This window comes from Catharus ustulatus, chromosome 2, assembly GCF_009819885.2.
Source record: "Catharus ustulatus isolate bCatUst1 chromosome 2, bCatUst1.pri.v2, whole genome shotgun sequence".
NCBI lineage: Eukaryota > Metazoa > Chordata > Aves > Passeriformes > Turdidae > Catharus > Catharus ustulatus.
Window position 1 is genome coordinate 116,975,949 of NC_046222.1, and position 18,405 is coordinate 116,994,353.

The 18,405-nt window shown below is 41.7% G+C and overlaps 1 protein-coding gene across 1 annotated transcript; it reads left to right on the top strand.

Moving 5' to 3' along the window:
• The first annotated feature begins 1,752 nt into the window (after window positions 1-1,752).
• On the top strand, window positions 1,753-13,437 carry ATP6AP2 (ATPase H+ transporting accessory protein 2). Its single transcript, XM_033052773.1, has 9 exons — window positions 1,753-1,882; window positions 4,475-4,605; window positions 6,726-6,848; window positions 8,175-8,270; window positions 8,449-8,586; window positions 8,895-8,948; window positions 10,290-10,439; window positions 11,451-11,567; window positions 12,356-13,437. Exons 1-9 carry the CDS (start codon window positions 1,804-1,806, stop codon window positions 12,548-12,550), a joined length of 1,083 nt encoding a protein of 360 aa, XP_032908664.1. The 5' UTR covers window positions 1,753-1,803; the 3' UTR covers window positions 12,551-13,437.
• The last annotated feature ends 4,968 nt before the right edge of the window (window positions 13,438-18,405 follow it).

Consider the following 18,405-nt stretch of genomic DNA (forward strand, 5'->3'; position numbering starts at 1 on the left):
ACCTTTTTGTTTTCCAGCACAGAAATGTTCCTCAGGCACATATTCAAGGCGTTTCTATAGTTGGCTGGAATTTCTAAATACACAGCAGAACAACTCTGCCCAAATAGTTGAATGGGTAGTAATCCTACACATAAATACAGTCTTACCACATGGATGTGACACAGGTGCTGTCTCCCCACAAAGCAGATAAAACATTCCCTAGCACTGCTGGATTTCCTGTGAACTTCCCAAGGAATCCAGCACATAAAAGTCACCAGAAAGCAACAATTTTGAATCAGATAATCTCAGGCATTTATTTGCATTTATTTTATAAAAGCTACTATGCAGTGCTGGTTTTGTGATGCACAATGCAGAGTAATGAATGAGTATTAATTTGAAGTTGTCATAACACAGTTTTAGTTACAATGCACTAGGAGGTCTTAACCTTCCATGATAATTCACCCTCAAAGCCTGGATTTATGTGCCTTCACTTGAAGAGAGATTCATAAAATGCCTGGAGTCTGAAAATGTACAAAGACCCAAATAAATACTCAGAACTTCAAAGAATCATGGAATGGGTCGGTTGGAAGGGATCATCATGGGTCATCTGGTCTCACCTCCTTGTAGAAGCAGGGTCATCCCACAGCACATGGCACAGGATTGTGTCCAGATGGTTCTGGAATAGCTGAGGAAGATATGAGGGAGATTCCACACCTTCTCTGGACAATCAGTTCCAGTGCTTGGTCTCTGCACAGTGAAGAAATTCTTGCTCATGTTCAGGTGGAACTTCCTGGCCATCAGCTCCTGCCCGTTCCTGCTGTGCATTGCTGGGAGCAGGAGCAGAGCCTGGCCCATGCTCTGCCCTCCCTGCAGACACTGACACACAGGGATGAGGGCCCCTCTCAGCCTTCTCTTCTCGAGGCTGAACAGCCCCAGCTCCCTCAGCCTTTCCTCCCTGAGATGCTCCAGCCCCTCCATCACCTTTGTCACCCTCCCCTGGACCTGCCCCAGCAGCTCCATGTCTGTGCTGTGCTGAGGAGCCCAGAACTGGGCACAGCACCCAGGTGATCCTCACAGGGCTGAGCAGAGGGGCAGGGTCACCTCGACTGTGATGATCATGGCATATTACAGGAATATTAAGCATGCACTGACCAAAGTGCACTACTTGTCTGTTCCTATCACTGGCAGTGACAGCTGAAGAGAGATGAGTATGGCTGGGGCAGTCACTGAATTTTTACTGTAGAAGTTCTCAACAAAATTTAAGGAACAAACCACTGAAGACGGGGGCATAGACAAGGGGACACAGGACAACGACATGAACACAAGCGAACCCTCACGGCCCCACACCCCAAGACGCCGTCGCCACACGGCTGCCCAGAGGGTGGTGCCGGCGCCTCGCTCTCTGAATGGTGCACCCAGCTGTCAATCCCAGCTTTGTCCCGCCCCATGCTGTCAGTCTTGCGAGTGTGGGCGGAGCAAAGTCCCTACCCCTTGCATTCCGATTGGCTGAATCAGCTGTCAATTGGCTCCGCCTCCTCACCGCTCCCTCTGGGTTTACAGTGCAGGGAGGAAAATGGTGCAGAGACCTCTCGGAATCTGATTGGCCGAGTGGGAACGCCACTCAAATAAAGACTCCGCCCCCGGAGGGACAGCTGACTGCTCAGATCTGTGACAGGGACGGTGTTGGGCCTGCAATTGGTCAGTTCTGCTAACTCCCGCCCACTCGTCCGGAATACCGCTCACCGATTGGCTGTGGCGGCTGTCCGTCAGGCGGCGGGCGGGGCGCTCGGTGTGTGTGTCCGCGGCAGAGTCCGGCGGTGGCTCATGGCGGACATGGGGCGGTGCGGCGGGGCCGGCCGGGCCCTGGGGCTGGCGGCGCTGGTGGCAGCGGCCTGTGTCGCCGGTGGGTGAGCGGGATCGCCGAGGGAGCGCCGAGGGGTGCGGGAAGGGCCCCCTGGCCGCTGCAGGGGGAGATTGCCGGGAAGGGGCTGGGTCGCAGTGCTGGGGAAGGGGGAGGTGAAGGGGGGAGGTGAGGGGGGCTCTCTGTGTCTGTGGGTGCCAGGTTCAGGACCCAGGGGTTGGATCGGGGGGCTGTCACTGTGCTGCAGCTCCCTGCCCCCACCCCCCATCCACCTCCAGAGACGATGCTCGAACCCTTTAATCCTGTCCCTTTCAATCTAGGGGTTGATTTATAATAAATTAAAAGTTTCTATAATTTTATTGTATAAATTCGTTATATAAAATTATTTTTATAATCACAGAATTATTATATAAATTTAGATAATATATTGTGTATTTTTACAATGCTTATGTATTTTTATATATAATATGTTACTTTATTAAATTAATTTATACGCTACACAGATTAAATTAAAATCTAGTTCTATAAACTGAGAATAGGTTGCCCAGGGAGGTGATGGAGTCACCACCCCTAAAGTGTTTTAGAGGAGTCTGGATCTGGCACTGGGTGATCTGGTTTGGTGGTTTAGGGGTTACAGTGGCAGTGCTGGGCTGATGGTTGGACTTGATGGTCTTAGAGGTCTCTTCCAACTCTGATGATTCTGTGATAGACACGGATGATTTTGTTATTTTGTACGAATTTTGCTGAGCTGTTTCTGTGGTCACTGTAGCCTCTCTGTGAGTCAGACTTGTGATGGCACTTCCAAGGCCTGTAAATGTTTCACACCCAATGTTCCTTAGCTCTCCAGATTCACTTTGGCAGGGCAGGAATTAGGTGAACTTTTCCTTAGGCAGTTAGAGGGAGTCTGCTGATGTTCCCAACTTCAAATTTAGTCTTAATCGCTGTAATCTTGAACAAGTCTAGTGAGGAAAATCCAGTTGTGAAGGGTTAATGCTCTGATTTTATCCACCTGAGCAATCCTGCCCTAAGTAAGCCAGTTTGTCCCAAAAAACGTGACTGTAACAGCCTTGTGGAGAGCAGCATGAGAAGTCCTATGGATTTGTAGCCATTTTGGAAATTCTTACTTAAAGAAGTTGGTCTGGAAACATTTCTACCCTTCAAAATGTGGGTTGCCCCACCATTAAAATTGGTATCAGGCCACACAAGGAACACATAAATTTAAATAAATTCATTAATCTAATGCATGAATATCACTTGGTTTGGCCTATTTCCTTCCTTTTGCCCCCCTCCACAGCCTGCATCTCAGAACTTTGTCCTTTGGTGTGTTTATCATAACATAGCTCAGATTTACTGTCAACAGTTATGTACATGATCATGAGCCAGGCCTTGGAACAGCATCTTCAAGGTCACATTAATTAAATTAATATTAGGGAAGTTTTTAGCTGCACAACACAGTTTACTATTGCATTGTTTTTGTAAATAGTCTTTATATTTGTAGATGCTCTGGAAAACTACTGTATATCACTGCTTGGATTGGTAACCAATTTTCAGTGATCATATGAATAAATAGTTCTATTTTCTTTAGACAGTTACATTATTAATGTAATTTTGAGGTATGCAGTCAGATTAATTGTATAATTAGAATTTGAACATTCAGGCCTGCAAATAGTTATTACTCTATTACTTGATTTTCTTAAATCAGTTTTCTAGTGGCAGCCTACTCAGATTGCTCATTGAGGAGCACATCCCTGAACTTTTTCATTGTGCATGTTACTGCTTATAAACACCAAATAAGTTTTAAAATTTATTTAGATAAATTTTGGTGTACACAGTATTGCAGCTGTGACTTTAAGATAGGAAGCGAGGTTGAAACGAACCTCTTATTTCTGTGGAGTCCTTTCTGACTTTATTATGCAGTAAATTACTGTAATCATAAAACAGTTTAGAAATAAGCTTTTAGTCAACTTTGCCATTCAAGGTAATGGGGAGGAGAGTGAAGGGGGATCCCTGATGAAAATCCAGTGTTGCAGATTGTGGCTTCACACAATCAGCTCAGGTCCAGTGCTGCATACAAGGAAGACAAACATCTGCTGTCATGAGGTGGAGGAGGCAGAGCAGGAGCACCAGAGCTGTTCTGCAGGAGCTGGGTTGTCCTGGCAGTGCCTGGTTTAAGCCAGCACTGACAAATCCCACTGGACTTCTGGCTCTAGGCTCAGTGGCTCTGGCTGTTGCCTGCATGAGCAGTGGTGTTGAGCCAGACAGTCCTGGGAGCAAACAGAGCTGTGTTGGTGCTTTGTGAGCTTAACAGGATTTTGGAGTCTGCCTGGATCCACTGAGAGTTCACTTTACCAAGACTGAACTTGTAAGACTACTTGTAGCTTGTTACACAGAACTGTACTGTTGTTTGAAAAATTGTCCTGCTTTTGTTAATATGAATCTGTTCAATTTTAGTCACTGCTGTACAGAAACCTTATTTTGTATGCTGGAGCATTCAAATTATCAGTTCTTATTCCTGGCTTTCCATAAACTGATAGGCATGGGATTGAGGAAGAAGGAATGAAAGCTCAAATATGGTCTTTCCCCTGTTATGTAAAGATTACTTGAGCTCTGACAGTTTTTTATGTCTGTTTTTAGGTGTATGTGGTGGTGAATTCAGTATCTTGCGATCACCTCAGTCGGTTGTTTTCCGAGATGGAAGTTGGCCCATTCCGGGCGAGCGGATCCCAGACGTTGCTGCATTGACCATGGGCTTTTCTGTTGAAGAAGTATGTTCCAGGTCTTGATTGTAAAATGCCTCCAAAGCTACAGACCTGCTCACTCAAGATGCAAATCTTCCTGTCATGTGCTGGAATATATAAAATATTGCCCTGTTAGTCTTGAGGAATGCATGACCTGACAGAGGTGGTTTCCATGATAGAGCTGTGTGGGTCATATGAGCAGCCAGAGGCTGTGCTGGGTGGTTAATCTGAGTCACCAGCTGTAGAAGGAAGCCTGCAGAGGCTTTCCATTGTTGTTCCTCAGTTCCTCTGAGACCCAGCTCTGTGCTGTATCCTCCCCACCCATGGTCACAAACTGAGAATCTGTGGAACTGTTGTGACTTCTTGCACACAAGCTGTCTGTAGGACTCTGCTCCTGAGTAATCTGAAGAGGTCAGCAAGCCTGTCTGTTGGGTAGAGTTAGAACAAGTGTGTTTGTTACTTAGGAAATAATCCAAAACCTTGGAAATGTGATATGTGGTAGTGTTTCTCCATTAAGTATTCAAATACAACTTTAGCAATGTTTAAATGAGCAGGAGCCCTTGGGTTGATTCCATTTTGCCTAGTGAATTTTTTTGCTGGGCTTCAGCAGGGATGAGTGGCTGTTGAAGCAGTAGATGAAAGTGTAGTAGCCACATATCTTTGGCAGTGTCTGTGCAGACAGATACTGAAATCTGCAGACTGATACATTCTCACAGTGCTGGTGAGGGCAGCCAGTTCTCATTTCTTCCATACATCATCTAGTGAAGAGGTCTGATAAGGCTGGCTTGAATGCAAGGCTGCTTAGCCTGTATTTTAGAATTTGAAAATAACTTGCTGTCAATTCTGCTTTTTTTATCACCAAACTAGCAACAAACTTGTATGAGTAGTATGACTAAGAAATAAATGTTGATCATTTTAGCAGGAAAAAACAATATATTGAGTGGTATTTTGTGTTGCATATAAAGACACCCAGAAAAACAGTGGAGTTTTGCCTGTTCTGTCCGTTTGGCATCCTGGTCATCCAGAGATATGTCATGGTTGTGATGGAAAAAAGTGTTCCAGTACTCACTCTGTGCCTTTGCCATAGCTTGGGATTCGTTTGTTGTGATGGGTCTGTAGCATCCTTTAGAGATAGTTCTCTGTTACTAGTAATTCAAATCCTAGAAGCAGACAGAGTAGGAAGTGTTTGAATGATTATTCAGTTCAGCCCTGGCACTGAGAGTTCCTGAAAGCTGTCCCTGAGACAGAGATCACTGTGTGGGCAGCTTCCAGCCCTGGTAAGGAGAGTACTGCAGGGCCCAGGCACTTCTTTTGCAGCTCACATCAAGTCTAGGAACACAGAGAATTCACTATAGAGAATTTGGAATTCTTAGTGCATTACACTGGGAATTCTCAGAAAGAGTCATTCATTATTCTTCCATTGTTAAAGGAAAACAAAACCAATCCCCATTTTTGTCCCTGATGATGCTTTAAAGGGTTTTTCCTTTGTTTCTGCAAGGTGATACAAATCATAATTCTAAAATGCAATTAAATTTGCTTTCAAAATAAAGGGCAGTTATGTCATTTACACAGATGGGGACATCTGTTTGCCTTTATTTCAGACAGATGAATTTGTATTTTGTGCCTGAATGAAACAGTCAGGTAGGCTCCACTGTGTCCTTACTGACTTATAATTGTAGTAAGCTACGAAGAAATCTTTCTATATTTCTGTGTAAATTTGTACATTTAAGTTTAGTTCCCTGTTGTGATTGACACATCCCTCTCTTCCCCTTCCTTTCCACCCTGTTTCTTTCTTGTACTGAAAATACCAAGATGTTAGTGGGTTTTTTAAGTTCAGCCTTCACTTACTAAATACAGACTAAAGTATTTATAATTTATAAATAACTCCTCATGTATCCATTATATATATTGTTTTCTTAGTGTAGATTTTGCTATGAAATTAGTGGCATCTTTTAAACTAACAGTTCCTTCATGGTTGACTGGCATTACTGAGGATGAAAGCGGTGTAGTATTAACTTATTTCCCCATGGAATTTCCAATAGGCTATCCTACAGAGGCATTAACAAGATAAGTTGTTTTGTTTTAATAGTGGGAGGAACTCTTCTCTTTGCCTGTGAAATACAACTTTTTTTGTTCTTTTGTCCTAGGACCTCCCCTGGCCTGGGCTGGGTGTGGGTGATCTGTTTCACAGGCCACAAGCCACCGTGCTGGTGACAGTGAAGGGTGTGGACAAGTTGCCTGTGAAAGGGGTTTCTTACCCTATTGAGAATGTGAGTATCCACGTTTGGAATTGTCACGTGATTCCTGGGACTTCTATGGTCTAATGACAAGTACATGATTCTCTGCTGTAGTCCCTGATGTTCACTTATTCTCTACTTCACTTGAAGTTTGCATATCCCCTAAACTAAACAATAATCTACTCAGGATTCTCTCCAAGGTAGGAGGCCCGTGAGATCACCCAGGACTTCCTGTGTTCAGTTCAACATGCTTTGTTTGACCTAGGCTTGTTCTCCTTGAAAGACTGCTAATTTTTATGTTTGTACCAATCCACTTCCTTAAAAATCAGGATTAAGTGTTCTGCTTCAGCTGAGTGTGTGATAACATTTTATGTGGAGTTGATTTTTTGATGTACTGTATTGCCCTCTAAGTGGTCTTTTGAGTTTTCCTCAAGTACTTGACTGTGAAATACAGCACTTAGAGACACCATTCCAGTATATTGTATCAAGAAGAAATCAACACACATTACATTTACCTATCACTGTCTGTCTTTGCTAAGGCTTGTCAGACTTGTTACAGCAACAGGGAATCCTTTAGATTGGAAAGGAACTCTGGAAATCATCTCATCCAATACCCTGATCAAACAGGATCAACCAGAGCAGGCTGACCAGCAGTGTTTTCAGTCAAGATATGAGCAGCTCCACACATGGAGACTCCATGACCTCTGGGCAACCTCTGCCAGTATTTCACCACCCTTGGACTAAAAAACTGAAATACAAAGTTAAAATTTCCTGGGTTTAAATCTATGCCGTTGCCTCTTCTGTCATAGGACACTTTAAGTAGTGAATGGAAATGTGCCATTCTGCATCTTTTTTTAACAAAACCCACAAGTGAGTGTTTAAAAAACCTAACAGTTCTATTAGCTTGCCCATAATGACACAACTCTGTGCTAGCATTTCTTCTATTTTACTAGGTTTTTTAATATGTGTCCTGTTTTATTTCAGCAGTTGGTCTTTCTGCTGGTATATTTTTCACCCGTCAGTTTTTTATGGTTCATAACTTTCCATTTGCAGTAAGATTGTTTCCCTTTTGCATTGCTTCTGTATTTGTTGGTCTTGTTTTACTGATAAACAGGGCTATACTCTAAGCCTAAACAATCCTCTTAATTCACAGTCATGGTCCCTTGGAGTTCTTAAGGATATATTGTGTCTGCAATGTAAATAAAATGTCTGTTCATAGACACACAGGTGATGTTTTGCTTTGCACATAGGTTCCTATTACTTATTATCACTTTGCAAATGTGCATACCCTTTACTTTACTTTTTTAGTTAAGATCAGTACTGTTTAACCCAAAAATCTGACTAGACTTTGTCTTCCAGGCTGTTCCTTTCAGTCTGGACAGTGTTGCAAATTCCATCCATACTCTGTTCTCTGAGGAGACGCCTGTGGTGTTGCAGCTGGCCCCCAGTGAGGAGGTGAGTGTTGCTTCCACATGTCCCAAATAAGTGAAACCTCTTTCCACCTGTGTGGCTGGAGCAAACCCAATTGATCCCATGAAATTCTGGATTGGAGATTGCCAGCATGATTGTTATTAGTGACTGGAGGAGCTGAGCAGGAGGCTGTGCTGTCAGTAACCAGTGGCTGTTCCTGCAGAGGGTGTACATGGTGGGCAAGGCCAACGCTGTGTTTGAGGATCTCTCTGTCACCCTGCGGCAGCTGCGGAACCGCCTGTTCCAGGACAGCTCCATCCTCAACTCCCTCCCTCTCAACTCCCTCAGCAGGAACAACGAGGTAAAGCACATTCATCAGTGGGAACTTCTGTGGGGGTTTTTTTCTAATATTCTTAGTTAGCTTGTGCTTTTCTCCTTTTCCACTTTTTCTTCCCTCTTTCTTTGCCTAAGAGCCCACTCCTATTTTTTTCTAATTGAATTAACTAAGTTCAAATATATTTTTCTAAGGAACTTTATTGAAAGAGTTATTTCCTCCCAGCCTGTTCTGATGTTGTAGCAGACAACTGTCATAAAATACTTGCAACAAAACAAGCCTTCCCTAACCTGGGTTTCATTAAAGGAAATACCTGTCTCTCCCTCTTCCCTCAGGTTGACTTGCTTTTTCTGTCAGAACTTCAAGTCCTACATGATATTGCAAGCCTGGTAAGATGTTTTGAAACATTTTCCCCTGTCTTCTCACAAACTTCAGAGATCTTTAAAGATAGAGAAGCCACAGCCAGGATACTTGGCAACCAGTGATACGTGTTCTAGTGTGTCATCAGCTGGTCCCATCAGTTTAAATAATGCATTCTATTTGTATCAGCCCCATCACTGCAATTGTCAATGAGAACCTTAATCATCATTCTTTTGTGTTGTGTTTGGTCAGAACAGGGGGAATTCTGAAATACTCAATGAAGAATTTGCTGGGGCTTTCTTTGGTGTCTACTTGAGAAGTATAATGGTAGTTAAGAACATGTTATTTGCCCTATCCACCATTTCACACTTCAAAATTTACTTCACTTTATGTGAAAAGACTGGAATGACTTTTGTGCCATGAATAGTGATGATGGTAGAAATGGTCTAATGGAGGAGTGAGCTTTTAATTCTGAGGATCTTTTTACTAAGAAGCTGCTGTTTTGTTGCTGTGATGTAGAGTTTGTTTTAGTGGGTCAGTGGTGTGTGAGTATTTTTGTTTCATTTTGGTTTGGGTTTTTTCTGTGTCCTTTAAGCTGCAACCCTTAACTACTGAAGTAGAAGAAAGAGTTGTGGAAAAACTCGAAAATTCACATTGGGTAAAGGGCTAGTGGAGAGAAATGGGGCTCTTGAGACAATGAGGTAGAACAACTTGGTTTTGTTTTGCAGGCTAGAAATGCTGCAGTTTAAGTAGTTGAGAAGATGGGGTTAAATTCCTTGTTTTCAGGAACTGTTGCCTTGTGCAGACAAATATCAGTGCTGCATCTTGTCACTTTCAGAAATGCAAGAATGTCACTTCTCTCCTTTGAGATAATTTGGATTGTATTGGTTGGATTTTCTGACTATTGGATAATATCAAATAAACTACTTTTGTGAATGGATGACACAAGGTAGAAGTTGCAACCTGCTGAGCTTTACCAGCTTCAAATAAGGAAATTACAGTATCTAAGTCTTGTAGTTATGTGTTTTTTGTTTTCTCTGAGTTTTATTTTCATGGCAGCTAAAGAGCAAGGATTCTGATGTCAATAAGCATTTTATTTCTTTTTAGTACAGCTCTCTATTACGTGTATGTAACCTCATGTTAGGAACAGATGCTACATAATGATCATCTGCTTTCTTCTGTAGAATTAAAAAAAGAAACAATTATGGACGTCTTCTAGTTAAGTTGGCAAGAATTCCATTTCCTAGTTATGGAATATGATTGTAAAAAGTGAGGCTGGATTAGTCCAAGTAAATTGATTTTGTGCAATGTGTTTTTAAAGTAACCTGTGTATGAATTAACTTCTTTCTGTCCTCAATGTTGTGCCAAAGCTGTCTCGACACAAGCACTTAGCCAAAGATCACTCTCCAGACCTTTATTCCCTGGAACTGTCTGGTTTGGAAGAGGTTGGAAAACGATATGGGGAGGACTCTCAGCAGTTCAAGGATGCTTCTCAAATTCTTGTAGACTCTTTGCAAAAGGTACATTGTCTACCTAATGAACAAAACTTATGGTAATACTAAGAAAATAATTTTTATTTTGACTACAGAGTGGTGAGATATAAGTTCATTAGTGCTGGCTTGCCTCATGCTTGTTTTTGTTCTTTGGTTTTTAAAATACTGTTGTTTAGTTACAAAATTCAATGTTACAATTTGCCTCTCTGGAAAGTGTTGGCATGATTCTACAATATGTTTAGATATGTTGAATAAAGGAGTAGGGGTGTATTGAAACCTTGTATCAACATTACTTGATATGTTTGTTTTTCTTAAACAAGCACCTTGCATTTGAAAGCACCAGAATGTCTCACAAAAAGAGGCTCGTGGAAATATCTTTATCCCAAGGTGCAGTGGTTAGTTTACCCTTGCCCACAAAGCTATGTAAATTTCTAAGAGTTTAAAATGACTGCTGTTCATCCATCAGTGTGCTCAAGAAAGTAATTCTTCAGCAGGTCTTACATAATAATTAAATTTTTATTAAGATCAGTTACTTTGAGAGTTTCCAAAGTGTGATGAAAAAATTCAAAACCGTTAATTTGTTAAGCCAAACACTTGCTTTTTCTAAGCATTGCTCTTTGGCCTCTTTGACCTTAAGCAAATATATTTAAATGGCAGACATATTAGCATTTGGACCAGATTAAAATATTCAGGTTCATAGTTTCCAGTGGGAGTTTGAGAACTTAAATATTTTGTTGGAACTGACAGACACACAATTAGGAAATGATGTGGGGATAAAAGGGATAAATGAGTAAGTTTCAGCCCAGAAAGTAGGCATAAGCCACAGTCTGCTGAGCAGTGATTGGGGGTTTGAAAAAGAACTTGTAAACTAGGGGAAGGTTTCACATTGTGAAATTCTAAAATAGTGTAAACATTTATAGCTTTTCATAATTATTCCTGAAGCTGACATCTTTTGTTTTACTGCATCTTGCTAACAAAACTCTGCTTAATTCCTAGTTGCAGTCTAGGCTTTTAATTAAACCACCCTTTCTTTTCCAGTTTGCAGATGAGATGTTTAATCTGTATGGTGGGAATGCAGTAGTAGAAGTGGTGGCTGTGAAGGAGTTTAACTCTCCCCTCTCAAGGAAGTCTCGCTCCATTCTCCAGGCTTCACAGGTAGTAGAGCCACGTTTTTCTTCAACTCATTTATTGAAAGTGATCCAAAGTGTATTGGTTCACCTCAGTGTAATTTTTTTTAAGGACTAAAATACTGACTATGACTTAAGTGTGAGTGCAGCTTACTTGTCTTGATTCTTGACTTTGTCATTCAGTAACTTTATTTGAGGAGGGCTCTGGAGCTCATCCAGTCCAACTACTGCTCAAAGCAGGACTAATTTAGGAGCTAGATCAAGTTGCTCAGGTTCTTGTCCAGCCAAGTTCTTGAAAAGTCCATCCCTGGAAGTCCCACAGCCTCTCTTACTCCACAGCATTAACCACTTTCATGGTGGAAACTTTTTCCCTTATGCCTTTTTAGGATTTGCCTTTCTGTGTTGTCTCCCCAGTGCATGCAAGTGCTGCCTCCCAGCTGTGGGAAACCATGCTTTCCTTGGCTGGACTCCAGACAGTCCAGGATGCAGTTGTCCTGTGTCATTCCAGAGGCACTGCTGGCTCCTCTTCACCTTGTCTACCAGGAGCTCCAGTCCCTCTCTGCAGCTGCTCAGTCCCCAGCCTGTGCTGTCACCTGGGTTGTTCTGCCCCAGGTTCAGGACTTGGGATTTCATTTTCCTGTCACCTTCTTTTGGGTTCCACTGATGCCACTCACATAATCACTTTTTTGCATTCTGTGCCCTCGCATCAGATTTGTCTAGGCAAAAGTGCATCTCTGATTTAGATTGCTCAGACTTTGGATGGAGTCAAGATGTTTGGTGTGCACTTTAAAGTAATAAATATCTTCTTTTTTGCAGACTAAAAAAGAAAATCCATATAACCTTGCCTATCCATATAACTACAACTACTCTGTAATCTTCAACATTGTTCTGTGGATGATGATAGGTCTTGCTTTGGCTGTGATAGTTATCTCCTACAACCTCTGGAACATGGATCCTGGCTATGACAGCATTATTTATAGGATGACAAATCAGAAGATAAGAATGGATTGAACTGCACGGTATTTCAGCACAGGAAGATGATGAAGTACAAGGTCTCCTTTAGCCTGTGTGGAAGACAAATATTCTGACATGGTTAATTGTGGAAGTTTTTAAAAGGTGTATTTATTTCTAAGTACTTTTTCTCCCTTTTCAAGACTATTTTAAATGTTAGTAGTAGCACCAGATGGGATTTAGAAGTTGAAATCTGCTTGTTTAAAAAAACCAAAGCAACACTCCCTGGCATAATTGTTATTAAAGTGACATCATTCCATCATTCCATTTTTTTTAATCTTGTAACATGAGTTTTGAAATGCCCTGTACTGCCTGTGCAAACCAGATAAACTGAAATTATGATAGCAACATGTTTGAAACTTTTACACTGGAAGATCAAAAGTTATAGCTAAATTGTTGTGTTGTATATTATGAACCAGCTGTAAATGTTTGATGTAAATATTTGTAATGGTTATATGTAACTTCAGAGAGGAAAGAAAATATTCTTAAGTAAAATTCTAAATATAGAACTATTTCTATCAGCCTAGGACTCTAGTAGCACAAATGGCATTTTGATCTCATGTTGATGGCTCAGAGGTGAGCTGTACACAGAAGGATCACCCCAGAACTTCAGTGGTTGGGAGGTGAATAACATGGTGTGGCTGATCTGTACAGTGCAGTCTGAAGTAAATCCTGAAGTAGCACCAGTCTGGTCGCGGTCTAACGTCATGTACAGTTGAAAAGTTCCTGTTGAGATGCTTCATGTCCCTTCCATTTGTGTTGATGTTATTAAAAAAAAAAATCAGTTCTTTTTGATGGTAAGAGTGGACCAACACTTAAGATTTAAGTATACCTGGATTATAGTTCTGCTTCAACCATTCAATAAAACAAAGAATAGTTGTTCTGGAGTGCATTTATTCCTTGTGGCTTTGTAGATGTGGCTGCTTCTGTTTAGGATTTGTTCAGCTGACTGGGACAGGTATGGCAGCATCTGATGTGTAACAGTGGCCCTAAACCTGCAGCAGTTTAGTTTTAACTGTCCTTCAAAAGAAAGATTATCTTGTGTAGCTTCTCCTAAACCAGATAGTGAGTGTAGTTAAAACAAGTGGTTGATCTCTGACTAGGGTCTTTTTTAGAGCTACTTCCTTCTTAGAAACTCATTTGCTCTTGTGATAAAAGGAGATGTTCCAGACTTACAGCAGCATGAGTGGAAACTACTTTTTTTTACTATCTTGCCCTCTAATGTGCTAAACTTTCCCTGCTGTTAGGAGGTAATTGTTCTACTTCCAGAAAAGATGTTCTCACTGAATTAGTCTCATTTATTGGGAATGTCTGAACTGGGGCTATTGAAGTTGTTCATGTCTTGGAGATCCTGGACAGTGATTTAGGTTGAAATGAGCAAATTGCAGGTTTACCTGAGTCCAAGAAATCCAGTTCAGTATATGTTACAATCACTTGAAATTGCTTTTAATGGCATTTAAAGTTAATCTGGATGATTGATGCCAGTAGCTGGAAAGGAAGAGTTGCACTGGCAGTTTCTCTGACAGGAGTGTAATTATTGAACATTCTGTAACACCATGACAGAGTAGTCAAGGGAAGGCTCTCAGCCAGGTATGAGAAGTAGGACACCGTGATTATGTCAATGATTATGTTTGGATTTATTGCTAATACAGTATCTAAATATTCCCAGTGCAGTATCTAACTAACAATTCTATCATTTCTAACAGTGGATTCAGAGGTTTGATCCACTTCAGATACTGGTACAGAGTTTTACAGGAGCTGGTTATTTAAAGGGACTGTGTAATTAATGGTAAGTATTTAACAGTTGTATTTTAGTCAGTGTGAAGTTGGCAGTGTAGAATTTGTTTAAATGCAGGACCTGCCATTGAGATGGTCTCTGCCTGGCAGCTCTCTCCCAGCTGCTGGTGGAGGCTCTAATTTTACTTTTAAAAGCTGGTCTTAGACTACTTTGAAGGGCAAATTGCAATTCCCACTTCTGTTAGTAGCACATTTGTTCCTTCTTATGGCTGTAGGCCTCCAGCTGGTACTAAAGGTGCTTTTGAGCGCTGTTGTGTGTGCTGTGTCTTAAATACCAAATGTTTTGTGCAGCCCAGGCTGCATTTTGAACCACTCTAGATCTGGATCCCCTGTGTTTAGTTTAGTTTAGGAAAGCCAGACACACTTTATTATACACCAGTATTGGTCCATAACTGCTAATCAAACAAGCAATTACAATTCTGATCACTGAGCCAGGAATAGCCTTTTCATACTTAGAATTAAGTTAATTAGAATGGAAGTGCCATCAACACTACCAGACCTGCTCTTGATTGTTCTCTTTAAAACTTAAATTATCCCAAGAATATAAATCATAAAAAGATTTATATGATATGGCAGAAATCATAGGTTTTGTGCACAGAGTTATGAGGAAAGCAGTGAAACTGTCAGGTGATTTGTGAAGGAACACAACAAGGAGAAGGCAGGAAGGGGATGCAAGGAAAATAACAGCTGGTACTGGGATCCTGTGTGCCCAAAGCAAGAAGGGCAGGAGGGTTGTTTTGCAATATTTGGCAGCAAGCAGCTTTCACCAGGCTGGGACAGGCTCCACAGAGTGCTGTCAGTGGGGTTTAGGATGTAACTGCTGCAGGAGTAGTGATCTGATCACCAAAGGGAGGTTTTCTTTGGGAAGCTTGGCCTCTGGCACAAAGGGTGAGTTGTATTTGATTGGGTCGTCTTCAGAACTTGGTCGTATGTTGTCCACTATTTGGCTTGGGGTGGGCCTAAGCTGTTCTCAAGAAGTGCTGGAATCTCTGAAGGAGAGAATCCTGAATCTGAATTGAAGACTGAGTGCTGATTTTGATACTTAGGTTAGAAAGAGAAAATAAGCCATAAAATAAAGGATTCTTTGAAGAGTCAGTGTGCTGCTTTTTCTAGATAAGGCCCCAAAGTCAAAACCTGGCAGAGGGAGGTACAATCACCCTTTGTGCCTGCTTCAACTTCTCTGTGGCAGGAATGGCAACTTTCAGAGTTCTTGCAGCTGTAGCAACACACAGGCAAGGGAAGTCTAAAGCAGATCTGAAATATGTAAATCTTATGTCTAAAAAAAGGAAGTGGAAATGAAGAAATCACATTGAAATGCAAATGTTGAGCAACCTGGCAAGTGATTGCTGAGATTTATAGGTCACCCTTCTTGGATCTAAGAAGCACACTGCCAGAGTCTAGGTAAGGAGATAAGCATCTCTCAAAACAAAACAAGAACCCTCCAAAACAATGACATTCTGAATCTTATACTGACACAATTTTTGGCTATGGTGAAATGGGTGCTTTGAGCTAAACCTCACAAATGTTCTCTAAAAAAAAAAATTTTTTTTTTCTCAAGTGAGAGTTTGGGACTCTCTTGCATTTTTTTTCCCCTCTGCAGGCCCTTAACCATGTTCTTAGGACTTTTCATCTTTGTAGAAGCAGGGAGAACATTTCCACATGAGTATTGCAGGACAGAAAAGGAGCCAGATCAAGGAAGATGGAAGTGGAACTACCAGATTTAAAACCTGTCAGAACAAAAGAAACTTGAAAAAAATGGGGAACACAGAAGTTTATTTCCTGTCCTGTCATGCCAGTCGTGCAGAGCTTTGCTGTGGAGGAACTGAACTCTAAAGGGCTCCTACAGCTCATGATGTGCAATCACCACCCTGGGGTTTCTGCCCAAACTTGTGCAATGTGTCCTGCCCGCCCAGGATGAGGGACAGGGGACAGAAAGCCCAGGTGGCCACATTCCTCTCAAATAAACAGCAGAAACTGAGGGATGGCACAAATCCAAACATCCAAATAGTCTGCTCCTGTGCTCTCTCCTACCTGAACTGCTGGAAAAGCAGCTGCTACAGATGGTGTCTGTGTGTGGCAGGCAGGAGATGGGGCTGTCTAAAACCAGGAATGTGTGGGACTTCAGTGCTCTGGAAGTGTAGAGATTCTCCTGGATCCCTGTAACAACTCTCAGGAATTATTATCTAGAATAGGTCAAAAAGGCATGTACTGCATCTGTACTCTGCAGTGGTTGAGGACAGCACCTAAAATATAAATCCCATCCCTAAATAGGGACTTGCCTTGATAGTGTGCATTCAGAGCTTAAAGAAATCCCTCTATGGCTGAAGGATGGATTCACACTGAAGGACTCAGGCAGTCCAATTTAGTATTGTTGTTGATGTCACCCAACATCAACAAAAATACATAGCTCAGTTCTTGGAATGAATACACATCATAAAATGTTTAAAATGTTTCATAAGGGAAGCAAAATTGATGGTTGCACAAAATTCCAAAAGCAGTCAAATTCCACTTAATTTTGCTCCAGTGCATAAATTTGTGATGACAAATTTGCATGTCCTTAATCTAGTGAGCATATGCTTTTCATTAGGCCAGGGACATAGAAGCAGTGGCTAAGATAAATAAACTCACAGTATTTTTGCTGGTTAGTATTTTAGATGGCCAGCACTGTAGTCACAGACTTGAATGACTTCAGCGCTGCCAAATCTACCCACCTGAGCAACCTTTGTATTTTAAACACTTCTTTTTAGTGGCATGGTCCAAGTACCCAAGCAACTGATACAAAAAAAATGTCTGCTGCAATTCCTAAGTGATCAGGCAGAGCATTTAGAACATTGAAGAGCGAAATGGAGATCCAACCACACCCTACAGCAGGTGATCAATCAAAATCTTGACTGTGGTACAGCATCAGCTTGGGAAGAAAAAAAAAGCTCTCAACTATTTCTGTCACTTTTAGTCTCTGCTATATGAAAAAAAAGGGAGAAGAAAATACATACAAACAGCTGTACCAATTATTTTAAATGGGCTCATCCCAACATTTATGCAGTCTGCAGAGCCAAGGGGCAGGCACATTCTGCTGCCAGTGCTGCCTGTAGCAGAGCTGCCAAATCCAGAGCACCTCTGACTCCTCTGCCCCCCCGGTGAATGTGCAGTTCTCCCCTCTGGAAATCTCCAGGGAGCTGTGTCCTGGGCTGTGATGGATTCCCTGGGAGCAGGGAGGCTCTGCCCCATGGCTGAATGGGGTTCTGTTCCCCAGGGAAGCCTGGTGGCACCCAAATGGAGAAGCTCTGGATAACCTGACAGGAAAACAGGCTAGAAATAGGAAGTGCAATCAGCTGTCAGTCATGTGCAGAAGCAGATGGGGTGAGGAGGCTTAACTGGAAAAAGCACAAACTAAGATAAGCTTTCTCTATATATGAAATGGTTTTGATCTCCTTCCTACATGTTTGTGCACACACACGGTGTTACATTGGTATTTATAAATGAAACCTTGGAGAAGCTTCCTCCCCCCATTAAAAACAGTACTTTTAATAAAAAGTGAAAATATTTTTACGCTTTCCATATTTTAAAGGAGATTTGAACAACAACAGCAAAAAAAGGTATGCTCAATATTTTTGTAAAAATGAGAATTTATAAACTCAGAAGATGAATAGGAATACACCCAAAGAAAGATGTCCAGGAAAAACATCTGTAGGAAAACTGTGCCTATACCACTATCATCCCCCAGGTGATGCTGACCAGAAGCTGTCTTTGATGTGTGTTACTTCTGGAGAAAAACAAAATAATCCATCATAAATAAGCACAAGTGACTTAGGAAAATAAGCAGGACACAAACAGTACAGTTGGAGTGTAACAGCCTCAGTACCAACCTGCAGCACAAGGGCCACTTTAAGTTCACCTTTGTCCCTTAACTACCATGTTTTATCGAAGGGAATGGAAGAGCCAGCACTGAAGGGAGTCAGAGGGGCTGACCCCTCACACTGCCCAGGACCCAAACAGCAGTGAAAAGCCTGACATTTTAGAAAGTGATTTCAGGGCAGAACTCACTCCAAGACAGCCTC

Bases quoted from the DNA above. Each gene is read 5' to 3' on its own strand.
- ATP6AP2 (XM_033052773.1), top strand. From the start codon at position 1,804: ATGGCGGACATGGGGCGGTGCGGCGGGGCCGGCCGGGCCCTGGGGCTG. The intron at 6,849-8,174 runs GTGAGTATCCAC...TTTGTCTTCCAG, and splicing joins TTTCTTACCCTATTGAGAAT to GCTGTTCCTTTCAGTCTGGA. The intron at 10,440-11,450 runs GTACATTGTCTA...TTTCTTTTCCAG, and splicing joins TTGTAGACTCTTTGCAAAAG to TTTGCAGATGAGATGTTTAA.